The following is a 25,949-nucleotide window of genomic DNA, read 5'->3' as shown; positions in this document are numbered from 1 at the left end:
CATTGCAGTAAGGCAAACTTGCATAGGTAGAAACTTGGCAAGGCCAAAGCTACTGCTGTTAGTAGCAGGAGACTTGAAATCTTTCATCCTGCATAGCCTTGTCCATCAGTAAACAGAGTTCAAACCAAAAAACATCCTAATCCCTCTCTGTGTAAATCTTTCAGTTATGAAAGCTCTCTGAAATGGTAATTTATAAAAATAACACTTCACCATGACTAAATTGGAGATCTTGATTAAAAAAAAAAACAAAACCCACAAAACAAAACAAATTAGAAGTATCAGCTTCCTTTAAATTCAAGTAAAATGTGAGGATAGATGACTGTCTCTGTGTAATTCTGTAAGCTAATGTGGGAGAAACTCATCCTGTGGACGAACTGGCACTTGTAACTGAAGTTACACGTGTCAGTTTCTTTGAGAATACTTCTTTTTTTCATTGCAAATGCATGAGGATGTAACAACTGTCTGTCTTCTACATTGTAGAAAACTCATCTTGATAGGTACGTTCAGATATAACTGTTTATGTTCATGTATCAGAAAATCAGTAAGAAAATATAAAACACACTTTAAAATACTTAGAGAAGGCTGCCAGTCTGTGGTTAAAAACATGTTGATACTTGTTATGCTGTGGCAAACTTGCAAAGTTGTTTGGTACTGGAATGTTTTTAGAGAGTTTGGTTTTGAGATTGGAAACTGATTTATAGCCATCAAATCATAGACAGACAGAAGCTGTAAGTGTCCAGCACTAGTGAAATGAAATTCAATAGCAAGAAAAGTGGCGCTTTGAAGATGTAGTTCAAAAATAAGCAAGTTTCAACTGAAAGCTATAGTATGCCAATATATGGCTGCAGTATTTTTGGTTAAGGGTGGATGTTGAAGAGAAGTCAAACTTCACTTCAAAGAATACAAGTAATCCGGTATCTTCTTCAAAGCACATATATCGATCAGTTTGTTTCATATCTAACTGGTATGTTTGATAGCAAGGAGAGCAGAAATCAGTGTCCAGTACTCCCAATGTAGGGAGTTTACAAGTAGTTTTCCTCAGGAATCTGTGCGAGGCAATGAAATAATCTTTAAAAGAATTATTAGGAGGGCTCTGGAACTCCTTGCTTAAGGCAGTTGTGGATGGAAAAAGTTTGGGGGCTCAAGGACAGGTTGGACAGGATAGTGGAGGAGAGATCTGTGAAGGTTTCCTAAACAAACTACATCGAATTCATGAAATCCTATGAATTAAAAGTAGCTGAAGGTTGAGAAAGTCACATTCTGTGCTTGCCCTGTTCATCCTCTTCCCAGTGTGATTTTTAAGGCTGTCACAGGAGACAATATGACTCTTTATTCATTGCCTTTAAAATAAGATTGACTGCTGGAACTGTATGGCTGAGCTGGAGAATTGAATCTGGACAGCTGAATTGCCATGATCCAAACCCAGAGGAATATTATGATTTATATAATATTTCGAATTTATCTAGGGTTCACTTGCTCTCTTTCATGAGAAAAGTTTTAAAGATTTTCTTCGTCAGTCCTTTTTCTAATCTTTTTTTCTTTTTTTAAATCCAGCAGTGGCTGACGTAACAATATGATTTTTTTAAAAAATCAATAGCAATGGTTTGACATGTTCTTGTCTGAAGGTCATGATCTTCTGACAAAAACTAAACTGTGTTAAAATAGCATTGACAATACGTAGAAAAGAAATTCCCAGAACTATTTTCTTCTGTCTTCCTACTGCTTCATCTTGTCTAGTCTTGCTCAGTTATCACCTGTGAACCTCTTCAGGCTTATTGAGGATATCTTGGTACTGGTGAGTCTATGAATTACATGCAGTCTCCTTCAATTATCTCTGCTTGTCATTCAGCTTAACCTATAACTAGAATTCTTATTCAGGCAGCAGTAGAAAGAATGAGGATGACTGGCGGCGGGGGAGTGGGGGGTATCTTGTGTATTAGTGGCAAGCCCAGCCTTGTTGCAGATTTAAATTAATGGGAGATGTTAAGATTAATCTTAAGATATATTGAACGATATCTGTTTGTACCACCATAAGGGGGTTTTAGCTCCAGACAACTCACTATTCTTATACGGAGAAGATGCATCAGATGAATAAACAAACTAGAGGGCTAGGATGAACGAGGTAGCAGTCTAAAAAGGGATGTTTCCATTTATAATCAGTTATATTCAAAGTTTCCCTTGACTTCTAGCCTGCCTGTTCTCATCAGCAAGAAAATCCTGCTCCCAGGTAGCATGCATTACTAAAGTAGCAGAAAACAGTAACTGGAAGCTGACTCTTTAGTTTGTTACTAAAGCAATGGTGAAGTAAGTCTCTCCTACTGGACTTAGAGACAGGAGTGGCATTTTTGAATCATTTGCTGACAGTGGATAGTTCTGAGGGAAAAGGGAGGCTCCTCTATTTTTAGGTGAAATGTTTGCTGGACAATAGCAGGTAATTCCTACTTGTTTGCAGAATGACATTACTTTTATGTCTGAACTTGGAGACAGATTCATCTGTTTTGTAAGAATAAATTCAGAAAAATTGAAATTATCAACATGAAATGCAGTTGCTGAAGGAATAATACCATCAGCAAAAGCAGCACTGTCAGTTGCTTTGATGCCGACATAATCATAAAATTTTTGAAAGGAGAGATAGCGATCCGCCATTTCACTTCTAGAAAGCTTGGATTCTAGACTGCGATTGATGTTTGGGATTATTCAGTCAATCTTAACTACAGCATAAAATTTAATTTGCCTTTAGGATATAAACAGTGATGTCAGCTTTAAAACTTTTCTGAAAGACAGCTATCTGTATCAAATGGGAAAGATCAGAGTTTTTCAAATATGTATGTACATGCACATATACCTATACACAATTATGGATTATCTTCCAGGGTAGAAATCTTGCCAAATGCAAGCAAGTGTTAAGACAGCACAAGAGAGTAACCTAGATACAGATGTGCTGTATAGTTGTGGTACTTTTGTGTATGTGTGTGAAATAATGCTTGAGTAATATAATAGTTTAGTTCTGTTCTCTGTAGCCGTACAACTTTGTCTTTATGTTGCAGAGTATTAGATCTGTAAGGCAAACAGATAGTGTATGTCTCTTCCGAGTGTGGTTTTCCCCTTTCTGTTTATTATCTTTGCAAATTTGATAACAATTTAAACTGAATAATGTCATCAAAGAATTGAAGCAAAGACTCTTTGTGTCTCTTCACCACCAAAGTTTCTGAGAACGATACATCTTTTGCAGTTTAAGAGCTGTTAAGCTACCCTGATGAAGAAGCTTGGTCTACCTGACTTGCTCACTAAGGTTGAATCTATTGAATTTGTTCTGTTCACAGAAGGCTGTTTCTCATGTAACATAACAAATGAAGTAATCCACATAATTTAATTCCTTCTAGCAGGAGTGTTTCTGCATTGGAGCTAGGCGTATCAGTCATGATTATGTCAATTGTTTCTGCTTCTGATTTATTACAGCATATCCTATCCGCCTCTTACGATGCTTTGACAGCTGTTCTTGGGGTCAGCACACTTAATGTAGTGTTTTTATCAGCTGCCCCTTGTGTTGTCTGGATTTCCAGTGAAAGCCTTACGATGTTCTGGATCTTGTGTTTTAAAGAGTTGGTTATGCAGGAAGTGCATGGTGTTTCTATCTTCAGGTACAGAGTTGACCGCTAGTTCAGATTTAACAAGGTACGACTGCTACGTTTGGATGAGTGATTGGAAGAGTGCACAGAAGCAAACTTAAGGAAAAACCCAATGTCTGTCAGTGTCTGAACCACCTTTAGTTCTTACTAAAGGCATTTTCCAGAATTTTGACAAGGTCAGAATAGACCTATGTTTTATCTCTGCTGTGGCAAGAAGAGTAGATCTTTTGAAGAAAGGAATTGATGACTTCCTCTAAGAGGATGCATGAGATGATTGGCAGCTTCAGAGAGGAGTTGTGCCTCTGCAATGCTTTATTCCACTTGCTCACTGACTGCTGTCCCTGAGAACAGTTAGGCTATCAGCACTAATGCAGAAAAGAGAAGTGTCACTGCATTTTACGTCTCATTTATGAAAGAACTATGATAACCCGTATTAACATTTAAGAGGAATGTGAAAGTGCACTATTTCAAGTCTGTTTCTTCCTTTTTGCCGGCTCTGATATTCTCTTTTATTGGGAGTAATATATCCCTACTCTTAAGTATCTCCTTCCATCTTCTTTTCTTTGTCCTGAAGCTGCTCCCTTGCTGCAGCTGGCTAAACACCTGGACTTTGGCTGCCCTCTGCCTTATTAGCTATGTTGTAAGAATGCCAAAAATCAGGGCAAATTTACCTATTTGAGAAACCTTAGCAAAGGTCTTTCTTTTAGTTAAAATTTGCATGACTTTTTTTTCAATCAAATCTTAAGGGTTTTGTGATAACTCAAATCCTGTTTTGTTTCAACCTTTTGGTAAGGTTTGATGTAAAAATTTGGGGTTTAAAATGCGTGGTCTCTATTTTACTAATATTCAAAGTACAAGTGGGCAACCTATTACAAAGCATCCATTTCTGGGCAGATAGCGCTTAGTCCTTTTTTAATTCCTTGAGGTGCCTGATATTCAATGTAAATAGCATTAATGGCAGAGTGAATCGAGAGTGTGGCCCTAAGGGATGTGAATGGAGTTTTTGGTTCTAAAAGTATTCTGATAGCTTTCTTCTACAAAATAGAGCTGCATTTCCCTATTTCTTTTTCTCCACTAAGTGCTTGTGTCCTCTAGCCTTACAAAGCATTAAGAAACTGTATTCAGATGGATAATTTCAGAGCTTTTAAAGACTGCAAGGAATGTCATATCTTTTTGCTGTATTGACTGAAGATACTGTTCGATGTTAGAAATACAGAAGCCCTGATCTCTTCAGGATGTGTTTCTTGTTCTCTCCTCCCTTTCTCTCTTTTCATTATCATGCTCTGCTTGTATTCCTTGACCTAGTGCATTCTGACAGACAGTAAATAAAATTCAGCATAACAGCAGCTTGGATAACTCGTTTGCTTGGTGTTTGATAGATCAAACTTCACAAGTGGATAGATCAGCATACCTCAGTGTGAGGGAGGAAGAATGGAAAAGAACTTACCTCTAAGCTCTCTGAGATCTGGGAACAGAGTCTCACAACTTCCAACACAGAACAATAAAATGATTTCAGAGGAGCAGAACAATAAGCATTAAGTGTCTTGGAATTTCTTACCGTACTTTAAGAGTGTGGTACCTTCAAAAGGTAGACTGTCAGGAGTGCTAGTATTAATCACTGTGCAGTTCGGACATAGTAAAGGGAGAGATACTATAATTCATTGATGCCTCCATGAAGCATTGGGAATTGATTCAAGAACAGAGGTGTTTTGGAGACACTGAAGACAGGAGAAGGAAGGAAGGCTTGAAGGATTTTACTGCTGAGCTGATAAATCTTACTGAATCTTGGAGTTGAGAGAAGGCTTTTTTGATTGAGCTGGAGCGAGTCTGTGCAGGATAAATAACACAAAAGAATATAAGACAGTTGTAAATACTAAGAAGTTCAGTCTCAGAGCCATCAGAATTTCTAGTTGTATTCTGATTTAATTTGATTCATACAACATGCACAATTTCTTCAGCATTCATCATCTTTAATTCCTCAGGCCTTGTCCTGCTCAGAGCAGGTGTTTGCTAGCTAGATCTCCTGCCAATTTCTTTCATTCTGTTAAGCTCCCGTGGTCCTCTAAAAGCTAAAAAGTGACTTGAACCATGCTACCCATCCTGCAGTGTTCCTAAGTACTTGCTAAAGAAGCCTTTTGCTGCATCTGTTGCAGGGGCCTCCCTGACTTTTTGCTTATGTCTTTCAGTACCTCCCTACACTGATGTTAAAGCTCAGAGGTGTGCAGAGGTTGTTTTTATAAGCCACGCGCAGTGAACAGAGTTGAAATACACGTGCACTTAAATTCACAAAGGCCATGTGGTATATCTAGATTCAGCAGGTGATAATTAGAAGTAAACTACAATCTTTTTCAAATTGGCAAGTTTGTATCTTTTTTTGTGTGTGTGGAGGGCATCTTAGTTATCGTGAAAGTCAGTGGGAAGTTAGGAGCCGCTATCCTGAAGCATGTCCATAGCACCTTGAAGAGCTGGTCTTGTGTCGCAGATTTCAGCAGGGCTCTCCTGTTAGAAGTGTGGTGCAGAAACCAGGATATAATTGTTACTTAAGGTAGTAGATTGTGCCTGCCTCAAGCCATCCATTCATTGCCTGCCATTTGCTCTTCAGTTCCCAAGGGCATGCTTCACTCATTTTCTGCACTGCCTGGGCAGTAGTTAACAGTTCTTTTCTCTGCCCTAATGTAATGCTGTGGCCAAGAAAGCTTTTCACTAGAGGAGATAATTTAGGTTACCATAGGAGGAACGTTCTCACCTTCCCGTCCATGCTTTTTGTATACTGGAAATGTGCTTTTGTTTTCTAGGAGAAAGAATGAAGGTCCGTGGAAATTTTAGCACTGTGGAGTTGGCAAGATAAATATGCATGAATATTGGTGAACTGCTGCTTCAGATCACCTGTCACTGAGCCAAACAAGTAGAATTAGATAGTATCTTAATTCTGCAGAAGGCAAATAATAGGCGTATAAGGTCTGGCTTGGCAAACATGGTCATTAAACTTCATTGGCTTCAGTAACATTGAGCACATGATGGCAGAAATATGAATAATCAATTTATTCACAGAGCTTCATAGCAGTTGTTCTGTCAGTCTGCCCACACCAAATAGCAAAAAAAATGGACCGATTAATAATCGGTGTTTGCTGATATACGAACACTGATGGACATAATATTTCCAGGTAGGTAAGGAAGCTTGTGTACCTCTGTAGCTGCCAGCTTCTTACAGACCTACAGGAAAGTACCATTTCTGTTATCCAGAAGCAGCAAGGAGGTGTTGACTATCTTGGTTTTCCAGCACAATCCTGTTACACAAACTTGTGTTTATCTCTGCCTCAAGAAAAAAATTCTTTATGTTGGGAAGGAAATTGCTCTAAGAAAAGAATCTTAAGTTAGCTACTCAGTATTTCTGTTTCTTATTTAGGTGGTCTTAAAATTGAGAAGAATGGAACATACATCTGAAACTGTTGGCATAGCAATAGTTCTGTAGAATTGCTCTCATCTGTCACCAGTCTGTCAGATATGTTTCATCTGGCAGCTGTTTATTCTACACTGCTATGACAGTAGGAGGGGAATTTGGTCCCACTCGTAGTAATCTGTTTGGAACTTGAAAATGCTGTTAGCTCTCTGACGGCACAGATCGTAGGGATTGCGATATTTTAAAGGTGCCCAAACATTGAAATGTATGAACCTTAAGCTGTCTTCTGCTGTAATAATCATTCCACAACATGTAGGGCGGAGTCTCAGATGCAAAACCAAACTTTGCTGAGAAGCAAATATATAGGCAACTGTCTTCCTGGTGTTACTGAAACAGACTGTGAATGAAGTAAAAGCGAATGTTGTGTTTGCTAGTTGAAAGTAACATCGGAGGATCTGATTGAGGTGTAAGTAATCCTATACAGAAAGCACAAAGGAGAGTGAGAATGAATATCCTTTTGCTTATCACCAGGATCTTGAATATCCTTGAAGGTAAGGATGTAGCAGCTTTTCAGTTAATTCAGATTATACTTCAGAGAGGGTTTGTAAGTTTTAATTCCTTTTCCCTGGATCATTATGTAAGACTAGGCTCTTTATAATTAGTTTAATCCCCGATTAGGCTTGTGTGCACTAGATAATGTATTTCCCAAGGCAAAGCATATAAGGCTAGTTTGCCCAAATGTCTGTTTTAAAAAATCCATAGATTGAAGAAGTCTAAAAATACTTTGAATTGCTTTATAATACAGCAGAATATGACTTAAATTGTATTGAATCTGAGTTTCATGGGATGCAGAAATCGTACTGTAACTTGGAGGTACTATGCTTCTTGATAGGGGAATTTCATTTTTAGGGTAATATAATTTCTAGTAGTAAATATATGTCAAGATTCAGGATGTTTAAGAGAACTTCATGAGAAAATTTTCCATTTTCTGGGAAAAGTAACATCTGCCAAACATGATACTGTTAAGTTGTTTGGGTTTTTTTTGACAGCTTTGTATTTCAACCAAATGCAACCGAAAATTGAAGAGGTAACACAGTAGTTACTGTTACGTAGCTAACAAAACACAGGAAAGTGTTGCTTATAGGCAGTCTTTTAATTGAATTATCTGAAGTGTTTTAAACAATCAGTACAGTTTTCTTAAAGATAATGTTTTGTCTTTCCCTAATTAAGGATAAATGAGCAAGCAGCCTTCCTAGAGAACTGAAAGGTCTTCTTTTCAAGTTTAATTTGCAGCACTTGGTGGAGGATTAAAGTAATCTCATTAAATGGACTCATTTAAATTTTGCAGTCACCTAAGAGATGGTAGACAGATGTGAAAAGGGAATTGTCCATAAAGCATGAAAGCTAAATTAGCAGCTTTCTAATTCAACTTTTTTAATTTGGAAGATTTCTTTACAAGACTTGAGTCTTTTTGTTAGAGTTGGGCTATCTTTTGATGGTCTGCAGTATGATGCTTGCTGTTAATGAATGCATCGTGATGTTAAAGGGCATTTTTTATGCATGGAGTTTTTTTAAAAAAAGTGTACTTTATTGCCTTTACTGTATATATTTGACATTAAGTAAGTATCTTTGAGGTTGACATTTGATCTTAAAGCATAATGATTTTTTCATTTGCAAGGTTTACAGGTACTCTGTAGGCACGTTTCTTTTTTTATCGGTACAGGTACATGAATGAGATGCTTTGAATGCTTTTCTTGGTAGGTGATGTTGGTCATACAGTGTTTTTGAGATAAGTCTAACATTAGACACCTAAATCCACATATGGGCACGTGTTATGCATAAGGAGTTAAATGTTTTGCTGTTGCCAGGGAGAGGTACTTGTGTGCTTGCTTGTATGCCTAGGTGAGGGTTAGTCTCTGGTGCACAAGAATTCACTTAGTATTTAAAAACTCTGGATTTGTGTGTTTCTAAATAGAAATGCGCTCTACCAGTTGTAGGATGTGGATTCTGATATTTTCACTAGGTTAGGAGCCCCTAAAAAGCCATGTGTCTCAGTTTGGTTCTCTTTGTATCTTTTTAATGTAAATCTACTTCCAGAAGTACAGCTCTGGGGCATCCTATTCATTTACAAAATCCTAAGGGTACTTCAGTTTGCATTAATTCAATGCCACTTTGATTTTATCTCGGTGTTTCTTGGTGAGGTCTTGCAATTTGGGGAGTGACTCACTTTAAGCTAATGCTTGCTGTGGTTACACAAGATATTTCCTGTACCTTGAATAAGTATAATGTTACTTGCTGTGTTGATTCTCATCATGATCGCCATGGTTTAAAAATTTTCATGGGTTTTTTCAGTCCTGCCCAATGGGTGTAGGTCTGTGAAAAGAGAAACGTGGATGATAGTTTCAGGGAATAACATATGAACAAGTGAAATTCTGTGCCCTGACACCATTGTAAGACCAGCGGGGGGAACTGATGAAAACATAAAATCCAGGCTAGCAAAAGGAAGATATCTTTAAAACTGTCTTGAAAAAACAGAAACCTGGTCTTGCAAATACCGAATTTTAACACTGGACTAAACCTTGTCTTAAGATGAAATATTGAAACTTGGAGACTTCTCAAGGTCTTATTGTCTGAACTGCAAGTCTTTAATAATAGCATTGAAGCAAGTTGTCCGTATTGTATAGCCAGGCAAAACAACAGACTAAATGCTGTGCAAAATGGTGATACAGACATAATTAGTTGTCATAATTAGTTGTCCAAATAGTAGGATGGATATGTGGATGAGTGTGGAAGAAACAAAAAGCAGCGTATCAAAGCAAGGAGGTTGGAATTCTCAAGGCAAAAAATTTTGAGGCAAAGATATGTCTGTTTATCTCATAATTTTGTAGCTAGGGTTACCATGTTCACGTATCACTGCGCAGAAGTAAAACTCTTGAATTCACTTACTAACACTGACCTTAGGCAACTGTTGCCCTGTACCTTAAGTCTTGTACATGAATAAGCTGATGACCAAAAATAGACTACGGTTTCCATACAAAGAGGGGAAAAAAATGGCTAGGAATTTTCATCTTGAATTGGGGATATCAATAAGATCTGGGAAAAAAATGCTGTGATGAAGGTGGATGATGAGTGTTTATTTTGTATCTCATAACATAGACATTGGGGACACTGAAAAAAATTTCAAAAAATTAGCTTTTCGTCAGATTTTACATTATAGTTTTTGCAGTTTTACATTGGTGACCACAGGTTTGTGCTATGTTCAATTTGTGGGATTTTTTTAAATGTAAAGTCTTAAGTATGTAGCTTAATAATTGTAACACAATTGAAAAATTGAGTTTGCTGCTCAAAATACGTAAATGGAAAAATAAAAAGCCCAACTCTTTTCAAAGCTTATTTTATAGATTTCAAAAGGAAGGGACAAAAAAAAAAAGGCAGTTTATCTAGAGAATGAAAGTTGAGGGGTGGAGGTGTGACCTGAATAACATATTGCTGCCAAATAACTGCTGATGACGGGTATTTCTCTGGAGCTCACAAAATTTGTGTGAGTTACTTTGTAGCATCATCTTATAATTAGGCACAGGAATGTAGTAAACATAGACACAAATGTATATAAAATTATGTTGATTAACGTGTTGTTGAATTCAGATCTAATGTATTCTTTCTTTTCCTTAGGTTCAAGCACCCTATAAGGACCAATGCACCCAATAGCTCATGGAAGAAAAAAGTCAAATCAGGACATCCTTGGTTTCCAGGCTACCCAAATATGGAACGAAAGCTTTAGGAAGTGTCTTGCAACCTATGCCAAATGGGACGGCTGTTAGTTTAGCAGGGAATAATGGTGGCAAAAATTTTGGCAAGCACAATGGCACTGTTCGCATGTCTTCCTTTTCTTTCAACTGGAAAAAATCAAATAAATATCAACTTAATGATCAAAATGGGAGAGAGACCAACTCTAAACATAACTGTAACGAAAAATTAATCAGTTCTGAGAAGTATTCTCAATCTCAAGGAGCATTGGGTAATGATGTGCTCAGGGTGGGTTTGAACAGTACTGCTTCGGTTGCATCAAAAGCAGCAAAGCAAACAAATATGTTTGTATCTTCTACTGACGAATTAAACCCAAAGTCTTTGCCTGGACTTTCTAGTTCAGCAAAATTCGCCAAAGGTACCCTATCAGGAAGGACCTCTTATTCTGGACTCAGTGCTCCAAAATCACATTTAAATGGATTTTATGGAAATAGGCCGGTGGGAGGTTTGCAGAGACCTAGAGCTAATTCCAGTGCCACAAGGACAAGTTCAGGAGAAAGCCTGGCACAATCTACAGACAGTAGCAAGGCTTTTTCCTGTGAAAAAATGGTAAGATCACAAAGTTTTTCACATTCCATTCAGAATTCTTTCCTTCCCACTGCATCTTTAACCAGGTCACATTCCTTTAATAAAGCTGTGGATCTTACAAGGCCTTATCATAGTCAAAATCTAGCTGCCAGGACATCTCAGAGGTCGACTTTGTTGTCAAGAAATGCACATCAGTTGGATGTACCGAATGGAAATGAACCTATGAAGTATGGATTTACCAGGCCCTACTCTGGTATGTCAGCTCCTTGTTCAAAGAAGCCCCCACTGTCAAATGGATCTGGGTCAGCACCTTCTTTTGGATACAGATTAAGTCGGCCTTCTCTGCTGAAGCCTACCAGGCAGCGATTTGCTGGAAATATTGTGGATGGCAGCACAGGTACAACTCCTGATACATGCATCGTGGAGAACTCTGAAATTTCAACAAATATTAATAGAGCAATTGAGAAAAACAGTATTATAGAGAGCAATGCTCAAAGAACAGAATCTGATGAGGGCCTCCATGAAAGTATGGGAAAACAAGGGTCAAAAGTCATGTGTATGAGTGATGATGGAGATGAAATATCTATATCTTCTTTGTCATCCTCTGAAAAAAATGATTTGAGTGAAGACTTCAGTGATGATTTCATAGACATAGAAGACCCAAACAGAACTATACAAATACAGCAAAAGGAGAGCTGCCTTCAAGAATTAAAGCACGGGAGCATAACATCCATTGAGCCGTTCACTTCTCTCAAGGGAAGTGGAGGATCTTGCTGTAATGCTGATGACTGGCTTGATATAAATGTGTCTGGTAAATACTTTGTTATGTTCTATTTGAAATTTTAGGTACTAAATCAGGATTCTGTAACTGTAAGTTGTTTTATATAATTTCCCATTGCTTGTGAATTATTGCAGAATGAAACTTGGCTCTATGCTGGCCCATTTATTTTCTTACAGTGCTTTTTCTGCATGATAGTTATCTTCCCTAGGCATGACTTTGAAGAGCTCTTTTTCTTTGGGATAGGAATGAATGATACCTCCTTTAACCATGCTTGTGGTAGGGTTGTGTGATTCCTCATACCCTTGCTTTGCCATTCATTTCTCTGGACTGGTGATCTTTTAAGAAAATTTATTTCCCTGCATGCCCCACACCCCCCCTTCACCCCACCTCTGTAGGTACCCCACCTCTGTAGGTAGAGAACAGCTGTAACCACTCCTAAGTAGTGGGAATAAGTGTAGGGTGCCTAATTAAATCAGTTAAATTATAAATATGAATGTCACTGGGTTTTTTTGGTTTTCCGGAGACATGCTATATTAATTCTTTAAAAATTAGTGGAAGAGACAGAAGATCTTTTTAAAAGCCATGTTTTCAAGTCTCTGATGGGCTTCTCATAGTACATGCTTGTTTTGAGAAAAGTTACAGTTGACAGATTGGATCCAAAGGATCTAATCTTGGACCCACCTTCTAATATGTTAAAAAGATATAAAATTCTAGGAAGTAGCTTTCATGATGAGTGAGTTAGTGCAGTGTAAAAGGCTAGCAAAGGTGTAGGTTGGAAAGATACTTAGTTATAGCTACTAAACCAGCTTGAGCTTTTTTCCCATCTAAGATGAGTGAACAATGCTGTAGAATGCTTTCAGATATTTCTGTTACAGTACAGTTTCGGAAAAGTTAATGCGCCAATAATACACATCTTAATTTTTATATCTGGCATATTGGATTGTTTTTGGAATCTTGACTATTCCTGTTTTCTTTAAGCAGTGGATGACAACAGTGAAAGCACAAAGCATACTGGCGAGAATGTGATTTCTCCAGAGATGAATTACAGAGCTGGGTCCTCTTTTGAGCTTTCTCCATCTGACAGCTCTGATGGCACGTATATGTGGGATGAAGAAGGGTTGGAACCTATTGGAAGTGTCCATCCATGTGGAAGTTATGAATCTTCAGAAATGAACAGCATAGTATGTATTTATATACATAACTTGCATAATGATAGTGTTTTGAGTTTATTGCTTATTAAGTCTATTTTAAAAACAGAATTAATGTATTTTTTACTTGATAATTGCTTCCTCTTTCCTCTGTACATGATAGCGTTTTGAAACTTTTTGTTTAGGAACTCCTGTTTCTGGACAGGTGACCTTGATTAGGCTGTTTCCATACTTCTTTTTTTCCTTATTCTCAAGTCAGGACAGAACAGGTCGGTCCTTATGCAGTTTCATGGTAGCACTCACAAAGAATAAAGGAATTAATTTCTGCAAATGATAGGTTAAATATCCCCTACCGATCTCTAAACCTAGGAGTAAAAAAAGCAAGAAAATAGCTATCACCTATCTGACTTCTTCCATTGTCTTGTTTCTGTATTGTATATGTATAGGAACCTTTCGAATCGAAGTTTATTTTGATTTCTCAGTTTGTTCAAGCATAGAATCTTTAAGGTAGATACCTGACTGTAGCTCACTGTAGCAGGACTTTTTGTATGTCTCGCATGCGATACACAAGATGCATAACAACTTTTTTCTTATTGCTAAACTTATAACCGATCTGCAAGAAACATCATTCAATCTAAAGAATGGATGGAGAGTTGTTGCAGTGCTGTGACCCTTCAGTTGAGGTCAGGGAGCCAACCTTGGGATTTTGGTGGGCTTGAGGAAAATATTGTCTGTCTGCCCTTCATCCCTTTTCATTTCATGTTCATTTATTGAACAGTCCTTTGAATTAAGCAACTCAGATTTTATTAACATGATACTAACAATCAGAACTTCTAACAAAAAGAATTTGTTATAATCAGTGTGTCACGCTTCATGTATTTCAGGCGTGTTAGATACTGTGTCACCACTACCAATTTAGTAATGTAGATACCAGTTTTGGACTTGAACAGGGTTTGTGGCACCTACTCAGACTTGGATTTGTAATTTTATTAGGATTGTCTGCTCTAGGCCAAGAGCAGAACAGCAGAGACCTCTCCTGAAAATTGGGCGTAGCTATGTAATTATATTTTTATGTGTAACTACGTACAAGTTCCTGATATATTTTCAGCTGCTTGTGGTATTGTTTGCTTTCTGTCTTAAATTATGGTGTTAGGATGTAGTGCTTAAGAGTTTAGAAATGGTTATTAACTTTTCGTGGTAATTGTGGCCAGCTTGGAAAAGCAGTTTGAGACTTTTCTAGTATAAGCTTTGTAGCTTTATTGATGTTTATAGGGGACAAAAAAGTTTAATGTAGGCCACTGCAAAAACAAACACTGTTTTGCCCAGGCACATGCATGCACATGCCAGGGAAAAAAAGGAAGTTTTTGAACTTTGTCCTTCATAAATTTTAAATATAGATATTTTTGATACATACAGTGTAATTTATCAAACATATGACAGACACTACTTTCTCATGCTTTTAGACTATGTATCTAGGTTTTTGATACATGTGACCTCTACGCATTAATTTGCAAATGTGTATGAATTGATATTCAATCAGTGTTCTGATTGACAGAAGCGTTGTAAGCCCTGCGCACCAGAGGTTCATTAGAAGCTTTTGATATCTTTGTTCACTACTTTGGTTTATTTCTTCCTTTATTGAAAGTAAATAGCTTTTAGAGAGGACTTAATGGAAGAATGAAATTACTAGGTTTTGAGGAAGTGGAGAAAGGAGGAGGTTGTAAGTAAGACTTACTGTAAAAACTCATGTGTTTTTCACCATTTTGATTTTTATCCTGTTAGTGCTGTTCCAGAATTACAGTGCTTAACTGTACTGTGAATTTTTATCTTAAATGAGAGAAACATCAATAATACATCTTTTATTTTTACAAGGCAGAAATGTATTTTCAATCAGCTTGGGTTTTGAGGTGAAATAGTAGCTCTGAAATGTTTGTTGAATTGCCTTTTAGTGGTGTTTTTTTGTGTTTTTTTCCCTGTGCTTTTTGTTTTTGGTAGAAAGCATGATATATTTGATTTCTTTAGCCTAAAGAGTAAACACTGATCATTTTTAATCTGAAGATGCAGAAGAATTTCTGATACAGTATTTCATTATTTCTGAAGAATTATGTTCTTGGGTAGGTTAATGTAAGCTTTTGTTCCATGTTTTCCCTTTTCTCTGTAGGCAATGAGTATAAAGACAGGTTAGAAAAAAAATAGAACTGAAGACGCTGAGAATAATTATTGTGATTAGTCAGCACATCAGATGTTTTGATTGCTGTGAGATATCACATCAAATTAAGCTGTTTCAATCCTCTAGTGTGGTGAGGGTAAAAGTAGTTAATATCTGTGTGTCAAAGTCCAATTTATAAGAGTCAGATTTAAGAATTTTGAGTGCTTGAGCTGATGTCAGCCTGACTGCCCCTTGGAATTAATATTTCCAGGGAAATGTCCAAAGCAGATAGTTGGTTCTGGAGTTTCTGTGGCATCAGGCTGTGGTGAGTAGAAGCAATGTAGCTGAATAACAATTCAGGTAATTAGATGGTGAGTAATTGATAGTGTTTAGTGCAAAATTCACCTTTTTTTTTTTTTTTATTTCCATCCTGCTGTTGTATTGTTAGTGTTTTAAGCCTTATCATCCTTAGTATCGACAAGTATGATGTGCTTTTCCTAAACTTTTCTAGAGATGGCAGTGCAGCTCTTATTGGGTAATCTTAGATTAGAAGTATTTTGACCATCTTTGAAAAGGCAGCTTTTGCAGAAGGGATTTTAACTAGGCTTCTGGAATGGCAACCGGAATAGGAAGACAATGGAAGGAGCTTGGTGGCTACTCAATATTCTTGCTCCTATTATGGGAGAACAAAAGCAGATATCTGTGCTAGTCTCAGTAGAGCTTGGTTTTCAGGACATAAGGGGAAAAAAAAAAAATTTGGCCTCTTTTAGGACAGCATGTCTGTTCTTCACTAACTGAGCCAACAGCTATGGAGGAAAATGTGCAATCCAGTGTTGGAGGTTTAAAAGTTACACAAATCTTAATAACCTCTCATAAGATGATGCCATTGGGACTTACACCTAAGTAGGACGTGTGTTTTTTTGAGACCTTGTCAGGATGAAAATGTTTTTATTCTCTAACTGTGTAACAGAAAATAATTTATCCTATCACTATCCCTACTTTTGTTTCATTTCCAGTTTTGAAGGCAACAAATCAATTGGTTAACATTCTAAGAGTTGAACTTCCTTCAAGTTTTTAAGCATTCATTTCATTGGTATTCCTTATACTCCTTTCAACAATTGGTCTTTGCTGCTAAGCACAAAATCACTGATGCTATTTCTGCTCAATGCTGTGTGAGAAGACTGATGCTTAGCAGAGCAGTTGTGATGGCTCTGTAAACTAGCAACATGGACAATATTTGTCTATATGTATTCTCATTTAAGGTTCAGCTGTACTGTTTGCTCATATCATGTGTTTCAGCTACCTACTTCAACACCTAGGTGCTTTACTGTTTCATGGCAGAAAGCTGCTCAACAATGTGAGGTACAACTTGTGCAGTGTTTTGATTGTGGTTTTTTGTTTGGGTTTTTTGTTTGTTTGTTTTTTAAATACAGGCTTTCATCAATTCTGTTGCTAGCTAGCTTTAGGTCAGGGACCAAGTTAAGGGTTATAATTAAAATATCTCTTCATTTCATTGCCACTGAGTAGTTATAAACGAATCTTAGATTGCAATTATTTAAAAACAAGCAAGCCTTGCAAACAAAATAGATTACAAAAAGAAAGGGAAAAAACAAAAAAAAACCCAAACCAACCAACCAACCAAAACAAACAAAAAAACCCCCAACAAACCTTAATGTGCATCTACACATATGCTATGTCTCTAGGTTTGAATTGTGCTTATGATTGTAACTGTCTTCATTAAACAAAAAAAATTCCCAATTTACAGAGCCAAGCTGAAACCAAGATTTTTGAGAGTTCTTAGTTCCTATAGATGAATTCTGTTTCTTTGGAGGGGGAGATTGTATTAGTATTTTGCTTGTTTGTGCCTGTTCAGTTAGCAGCTGAGAGAGTTAGCATTCCCTCAGTAGAAGTCTGGTAGTTACACATCTGAAGGACTGAATGTCTGATTTCTACAAGGATCTTTGAAATAGGTGCTTAGGACTGAAGTAATTTTACTTCAGAGTGCAGGAAATACAGATTATTTTTTTTTTTTTTTCTTCTTCGTATTTCTTGGAATGAGAACTTGGACTATAGCATATCAACCTTGCTATACTTTTGCTTTCATTAATTTTTGTCTGGAGATAGTGTTCAACATACATGTAAGCAATGTAGCCTAAAACATGTATCTTAACTGGGGGCTCATTGCTCCTTTGCTTAACCGATAATGAAGCGCTCTCTTGCTGTAGCAAGGTTTGAGCTGTTCTGTTTTCTCCTGTCCATTGTATTAAGTAGACACATGAGAAACATAGGCTTTAATATGTGTTTGTTCAGAGTGAAGCTTTGAATATTTTTGGAAAGTCAAAGTTCTTATTTACATTAAGAATAGGCTAGATAATACAGGTGTTTTGTGTATTGTTCTGAGGTATGTGCTTTTTTTAAAGACACTGTGATATTCTAGTGCATAATAGTCTGCAAGAAGTAGAATTTCAAACTGAAAATACTCCACTAGCTTTGGCTTCCTTCTTTAATATTCTCTAGAGAACAAGTTGTTGTGGTGTGGTTTGGGTGGTAGGTTGTTTTTTTTTTTTTTTCTTTTAAAGCAATTTCATGCTTTAAAAAATTCTATGAGTGTTCTCTTATTATCAAAACTTACCTTAGGAAAAGAAAAAAGGGATTGAGTCCTCTGACCCCTTTTTACTGTAGGCTCTAGTAACAATACGTTTGTGCTATGTTAACTTTTACTGAAATAAATAAAGCCAGTATTTAGGGTATATACAGAGTGAGCATCAATGTAATTATAAGGCTGCAGGATTATGGAATAATAATTGAAATCTGGCTTGAAGAGACAGATGGGTTTTAGCTGCTTTGCTGAGAATTTAATTGCTCTTGGGATGAAATCTGGATCTCATTGGAATGAATCTGTTTTGTTATTTATTGACAAGTGGCCAGAATTTTAGCCAGAGTGTGAAATAGTTACATTTTTCTCTTCTTCCTAGGTAATTTTTGACATCTCATAAGATTTCTTTTTTGTTTCGTTATATTTAATTTTCCCTTTGTGATTGAAACTTGGGAAAGGGCAATTCTGAATTAGTTGTCGAGACTGGGCAGAATATTTTCTTGTTTGAGAGGCATCGGTACTTACAGTGAAATATGCTGAAATATGCTCTACTTCTTAGAAAATAAGTTTGCTAAAATAGGATTGTTTAGTTCAATCACTAATTTCTTACAGTAATTTAGTTATTTACAAGAAATTTAGTGTAAATGACCTTAATTTTTTAAATAATTCACTTCTCAAAATGACTCTATAGTAAACTTTAAATTGCCAGCTTGATTTCTCAAACGAGTAACAAGTCTGAATTCAAACTTGTAATGTATGTATTTCTAATACATTTACTTCTGTAGAATGAAGTGTTCTAGGTGTTGTCTTCTACCCATCTTCCTTTCTTTACTTGTACATTCTTCAGGAGGTTAATGTCAAAGCCATAGTTCTTGTAAGTGCAAGTAAGCTTAAGATAATGCAAAAGTATGGAATAAAACAGCTATTCAGATATACAAGGATTGTTTTTAAAGTAGTATTTAGGAGACTTTTATGAAGTGTGAATCTCTTAGAGGTTACCATTTGAGATACGATATCTCTTGCCCAGTGTGGTTTTTTTGATGGAACTATGTAATACTATGATAGAAGTGCTGAAATTATTTTGGAAACAGTCCAATGCTAATTCCAAACAGGTAAATATTGAGTCTCCATACTGTGCTAGCAGCACTGTATAACAGCCATTGGAAGCATTTTCAGCACAAAAGCTTTCTGAATTAAAAGCAATGTTACAGACTTTTAGTTTACAGACTACAATTTAAGCAGTATACTGAAAATGAGTTCCATTCTTGTGCAGGTTTTCATAAGAAGCAGTGTTTGATTTATTGAGGCATTCAGTACAGGGTATTCAGAAGGTCTTGTGCTGCATTTTCATCCATTTAACAGGGTGTAGTGAAACTAAGTATTTATCTTTTCTCAACACAGACATTTCTTTTTTTGCTATAACTTTCTAAAAAGAGCAGCCTTGAAATGAGAATCATAGAATGTCCTGAATTGGAAGGGACCCACAAGGATCATTGAGTCCAACTCCTGTCCCTGCATAGGACAACCTCAAAATTCACACTATATGTCTGAGAGCGTTCTCCAAACGCTTTTTGAATATCGTCAGGCTTGGCACTGTGACTACCTCCTGGGGATCCTGTTCCAGTGCTCCACCACCCTCTGGGTGAAGAACCTTTTCCTAACGTCCAACCTAAACCTCCCCTGGCATATCTTCCTGCCGTTCCCTCGGGTCCTATCATTGGTCGTCAGGGAGAAGAGATCAACGCCTGCCCCTCCTTTTCCCCTTATGAGGAAGCTGTAGACTGCGGTGAGGTCTCCCCTCAGTCTCCTCTTCTCCAGGCTGAATAGACCAAGTGACTTCAGCTGCTCCTTGTACGGCTTCCCCTCTAAACCCTTCATCATCTTCGTGGCTCTCCTCTGAACACTCTCTAGTAGCTTCGTATCCTTTTTATACTGTGGCGCCCAAAACTGCACACAGTACCCAAGATGAGGCCGCAGCAGTGCAGAGTAGAGCAGGACAATCACCTCCCTCGACCGGCTAGCGATACAGTGCTTGAGGCACCCCAGGACACGGTTGGCCCTCTTGGCTGCCAGAAGGAGCCCTTCAGGTGCAAGCTAGTTACAGGAAGCACATGTAAAAAGCATTTTCCATCTAATGAGCTAGTTGAAATTTGATTCTTTTTTTCTGCTTTTCATGTTGCAAGTGAAGTGTCTTAAGATTTTAAGATGCTGAAGGTAAATATAAGAGAAAAGTTAAAAAGATAACTGCTTTGATGTAAAACCTGCATTTTCATACGAAAGAATATATATACACATAATTTTATTATTGAAACAAAGACTTAAATTTATTTAGATTTTCATGGTGTCCTTACATAAGCCATTACTGAAACTCCTAGATTTCCAACAGCTTTTTTCTCCCCATTCTTGTATTTGTTTTTTTGTCTGCAAGTTGATATTAAAATCTTCCATTAGCAAAGACGTTACAGTCAGGAGAGACTTGCATGCCATTCAGCTCCTTCTTTTTTTCCCAGTAAGAGACAGAATCAACCAAATAATTTTTATTCACCAGTAGATTGAGTGTACTTGCTGTTAGTATGGAAAATAGTTCAATGATCTATGAGTAAAGATACCTCAACTACTGATCTCGCATGCTTTGTGACCTTGACTGAGTCTTACGGAGTCTGTCTTATCTATTTTTAGAATGATGGATGAGTTAAAAATGAATCATAATACTTGGTGTTATCATCAGTATGTATTACATTATTGATAAATTTGTGGTTCAGCAAAGAACAACAAAGATCAGAAGCAGAAGACAGCATTAAAAAAACGACACTTGTGTATTTTTGACAGTCTGTACTCGGATGAACAGTGTTGACTAATTGCATTTCCTCCTTTGTTAGAATACATGTCTCTTGGCTAACAAAAGGTTAAGTTAATACAGAGAATTAATTGCATTGTATGCTTCTATGATGCTTCCTTAAAGTAGTTTGTGTACTTCAATTGGGCACTTGCTTAAGAAGGGTCTGAATTTCTTCTGTGCCTGAAACCAAAAGATGGTTTTACCTCAGTCAGTGCCATTCTGACTTGAATTCATTATGACATTAATAAATACACACTTCTAATTTCGTTTGTGATTAGATTTTTTTTTTTAATATGTTCTTTGCTAGAGAATTTGGTACAGTGACAACTAATTACATGACTAGATGCCCAGTACTTTAGGGAGGGAGTCAGGTTGAAAGGAAGGAGAAGGCATTATTCTTGTGATATAACAATATTTAATTAAGTATCATGGCTCTAGTCTTGGGGAATCTTGTCATATATATGTTAGAGTAATTTGGATTTTGAAGTAGCTGGTCCTTTTTTGGCACCTGAAGATGCTGCCTAACAAGCCTGTGAGACCCCAGACATTTTAGTCTTTCTTGCTGCTGCCAAGTTTATCTGGCTACTGTTGTGACATAACTGGACCACAGAGGAGGAAACTGGGTAATCTCTCCCTATAGGTATGTGAATCAATATTAGAATTCATTAGTATGTCAGACTAATAAGACTGTGAGAATGTAGTACCAGTGTAGGGGGAGATAATTTTATCTACCTGTTACCTAGAAAGTATTCAAACAAACCAATGATAAAAGCACTTCAGAAATCATCTGATGCAGATGTGTAGATCTGTATGGGCAATAATTAAAATTGTCAGTGGCATATCTGTCTAATTGGGTGTGGACACACTGTAGAAAACAAAAAAGTATCTGTGAATCTCCTGGAAAGTGACTAAGACCAAACCCAGAGGGCGTCAGATACTTTGCAATTTGTGTTGTATCTCCTTCTACATTTCCCTCTGTGCTCAGCATACTGGAGACTGATTTTATGAACAGAGCTGTAATAGCACATAGCATCACTAATGTGGAATGGCAGTGTGGATTTCTGTATTTTCTGCTTCTGTTCAGAGAATTTTCATTTGTTGCATTCATCACCAAAGAAATCCTGTCCTGCAGGACAGATTGCATAATTCATTGGTGCTTCACATGCCTTTACCTGAAAGCCTGACTTCTGGGTTTGTAGGCCAATATTTTTTTTTGGCAAGAGACATCAGAGTAGCCCAGGAAGTCTTTAGCTGTTACTGATGCATTCTAGAAAATGCCAAGCACTATGTCTGAATTTTACTTGCGATTATAAAAAGATTTCTTAGAAATACATTATCTTGCTAAACTGCCATTTCTGCTTAGGATGTCTGTGTGAAAGAGCTTTGTCTTACTGTTTTCTAAAATTTATAAAGTGGTTCCAACTCCCTGCTCAGAAATAGTGATTCTGGGATTGGAATCTAATATAGATGTCAGCCTTGAAAGGTGTTTTTTCATTGGCATGCATCTGTGTGCCACTTATCTGAAGCTGGTGTTGCTGCTAACCTCTGTTTAAGCTCATAAGCTCATGTCCAAGTTCCACACTCTTTTGTCCTGCCATCTTCATGCTGTGTTCCAGAATCTGACAAAAATGACGCTGACTCACTTGAATTGTACTGTTCTAACTTCATAGTTTTCATTAGGTCGATATAATTGCTTTCATTTTTCCAATATTACAAGTATAGAAACCTCTGGCATTTGTTTTTTATATCCTCAGTTTCTAAAAAAACTTTGAGTTATGCCTAAAAAATTATATTTGGAAAACCATTAGACTGCTTGTTTCTGATTTCAAAACCTCAAAAGTCAGTGTCACCTTTTTGCATTTAGTCTTCGTTATGAACAGATAATATTTGTGGGCATATTAAATTAGTAGGAGAATATCCTTGATTAACATGTCCGCAGTTAAGCTTTTAGTAGAAAACTGTGCAACTGCTATGTAAAACTCAGTCTGTATTATTACTTGTCCTAATACAGAACTAAGAGTACAAACTTGTTTCAGTATGTTCTGTTAGCAGGGTTCCTCAGCCATTCTTTCGGCAGAGTTTGCTGGCAGACAGTTTTCTGCTCATGGCTGAGAAAGGAAATGTCATGAAAGTAGAGGCTGTGATTTCAGAGGTACTGCCTTGAGAGTGAAAATAGCCACCATCTACCCTCCCACCACTGCTCTAGTCTTCAACTTCAGAGCTTAACTGTTACAGCAACGGGAGGTAGTGAGAAACTGAATTACTTAATGAGGTGGCATTTCTGTCTGTGTCTTGTGTGATGTACGTGTGCCTGCTGTCAAATATTATTAAGAGGTTATATGACTATATTACAGTGCACAAACCTCTTGTGATGGTGGTTTGAGATGCATGACATTTTGTGAACAAGCTTTTATGGCAAATTACCTTTTTTCCTTTGGGATGGGAAAGCATGTATGCCTTTGAGAGCTGCTTCATTCAGAACTGACACAGTAAATCATCTCATGCTGCTTTGGCTGGCAAAATCAAGTAAGGCAACTTCACTTGTACTCCTGTGTTTCATTTGTGGTAGCCACTAATGACAGCTTTGAATTTGTATGGGGGGGGGGAGAGAGAGAGAGAGAGAGCAGCAGCTGATATGTTGTTGTGTGAAATATGAGAATAAATACTGGTAGAAATTAGCACTTCTTTTATTTCATAAGCTCGTAAGTGATATTTCCTGTATGAGTTGGTAACTGCATACCTAGTGTTACATTTTAATGGGAGTTTATAGCTATTCCTTTTCCATTTTTTTCTTTATTCTACCAAGTAGCATCACTTTTCAATAACAGAAGGATTTCAGAATTACTCTAGTGTATTTCCTCTAACTGTATTGCTGAATTTTTAGGTCTCTCACATTGTTTTCCTTACTCCTAGGAAATCTTCAAACCATAGTGAGTACAGGTGGTGGCTAATAAGGATGTACTGGATAATGTGGGACCTGAGCATGACGTAAATGGTATGGAATAAGGGGTGGATACTGTCCTGGTTTCGGCTGGGATAGAGTTAAATTTTCTTCTTAGTAGCTGGTATAGTGCTGTATTTGGGATTTAGGATGAGAATAATGTTGATAACAGACTGATGTTTTGGTTCTTGCTGACTAGAGTTTACACTAGCCAAGGACTTTTCAGCTTCTCGCGTTCTGCCAGGTGCATAAGAAGCTGGGAGGGAGCATAGCTAGGACAGCTGACCCAGACTGGCCAAAGGGCTATTCCACACCATATGACATCATGCTCAGTATATAAACTGGGGGAAGAAGAAGGAAAGAGGGGGGACATTCGGAGTGATGGCATTTGTCTTCCCAAGTAACCATTACACGTGATGGAGCCCTGCTTTCCTGAGGATGGCTGAACACCTGCCTGCCGATGGGAAGGAGTGAATGAATTCCTTGTGTTGCTTTGCTTGCCTGTGCGGCTTTTGCTTCACCTATTAAACTGTCTGTATCTCAACCCATGAGTTTTCTCACTTTTTCTCTTCTAATTCCCTCCCCCATTCCACTGGGGCGGAGTGGGCGAGTGGATGTGTGGTGCATAGTTGCTGGCTGGGGTTAAACCACGACAATAAGAAAAGCATTTAAAAAAAAAAAAAAATTAAAACAAATTAAAACATACATCTAATCCATCTAACTGAGTTTCTGAACATTTTACAGGTAGCTTGCTTAAAAACACCTAGATAGGCACAGTTTTCTTTTCCTTTTTACTTAAAATTGTGTCCTAATAAGTTATAGGAACATTGGTATTGAATCCTTTTCCGAATTATTTTCTGATGCAAAGCATCAGAAATTTAGGGGAGGGGCAGTGTCTTATACGTGTTGGGGTCAGTTGTTCTTGTAGTACACACAGCGTTTTGGTACTTCTGGATGAAATGTGTACGCCCAATTTCAGTCTTACTGTCCCCACAGTTCTAAATATGGGATGCGCTTTAACATCTTTTCTTTTCAAGAACACTTAACATTGTATTCAGGCCATATTGATACCAACTGCAATCTGATGTCACCTTATAACTCTAGTTGTCATCCTCATTGAAGACTGGAAATTTAACAAAGCGCCATTTTTCCACATATGAGGTGGTTCTGAGTAAACAGCACTTCAGTTTTTGTGTTCTTGGTTCACAGTGATGAATCGTATCATTATAATGTAGTGAGAAGATACTTTTGCAACAGTGCAAGTAAGTGACGAAAAGCATCCTGTGTCGTTAGCAGTGCATTTAGAGATTGGTCAAAGTAGAATTACTCGAAAATAGTTAGGAGGTATTTGAGGATTGTTTTGTTTTTAATTAGACACAAGTATATTAAGCTGACTGTATAATAATAGAACACATTAATGCTGTGTAACAAGTCGTATTCAGATTACCCCGAAAATCTAGCTAGGGTATAATTAAAACTTACTACACCGAGGAAACTTAATTGATCGCCTGGTAGCAGCCCTGCCCATGGTGTTCCTCTGAATTTTGAGGTTATGGGTTGGCACCTTTCTCAGCTGGGAGTTATTTGAAGCCTCCCTATTTTCCTTTAAGCTGAACCTCACACTGTTAATACAAATGCAAGTCAGTGGAGTGAGAACCATTCACAATTATGTTTGCCAGTTAAGACCATCTGTAGCAATTACATATTGCTTTATAGTGTAAAATGCTCCATTATTTGTAGGTAAACTGTAAAAGTAATATTGAACTTCTGATATTGGTAGACTGTTTCTGAAAACAGACTGGAAGCAATGAGTAGAAAGGACTGCTTTTCCTCAGCCTCTGCTACTTCTGTGTTACTATCTATGCTTACTGCTGATGGCTTTCTATCATTGTGCTTGATAGTAAAACGGAAACTTTCTACTTAAAAGCATCTGCCTATTTAAAAAAAAAAAAAATAGAAAACGTCCTTAAGTTTTGCTGGAATTCTGCAGAAAGATGGTCAAAATGCTTCCCCCCTGTTCAGTTTCTTTTTTGTAGGTTCATTACCGGAGGCTAGATGGCAGTCGAGGAATGCTTTTTGTGGCTGTGGGATTTAACTTGTGCTGCGTGTTTGAAAAGTGCTGTTGCTTATG

General features: G+C 37.3%; 1 protein-coding gene across 4 annotated transcripts in view; it reads left to right on the top strand.

Moving 5' to 3' along the window:
* Nucleotides 1–25,949, top strand: part of CCSER2 (coiled-coil serine rich protein 2) — a 78,016-nt gene that overhangs the window by 3,422 nt on the left and 48,645 nt on the right. For 3 of the 4 annotated variants that reach the window (XM_082310997.1, XM_082310995.1, XM_082310998.1), the window contains exons 2-3: nucleotides 10,702–12,175; nucleotides 13,124–13,326. In XM_082310997.1, the coding sequence (XP_082167123.1) occupies nucleotides 10,741–12,175; nucleotides 13,124–13,326 (1,638 nt within the window). In that variant the 5' untranslated portion in view covers nucleotides 10,702–10,740. The remainder of the gene's footprint in view (nucleotides 1–10,701; nucleotides 12,176–13,123; nucleotides 13,327–25,949) is intronic. The other variant, XM_082310996.1, reaches the window with a different exon arrangement.

Source organism: Platalea leucorodia (assembly GCF_965183815.1).
Source record: "Platalea leucorodia genome assembly, chromosome: 4".
Classification (NCBI taxonomy): Eukaryota; Metazoa; Chordata; class Aves; order Pelecaniformes; family Threskiornithidae; genus Platalea; species Platalea leucorodia.
Note: the sequence above shows the minus strand (reverse complement) of the source record. Positions and strands in the feature narration are given on the sequence as shown.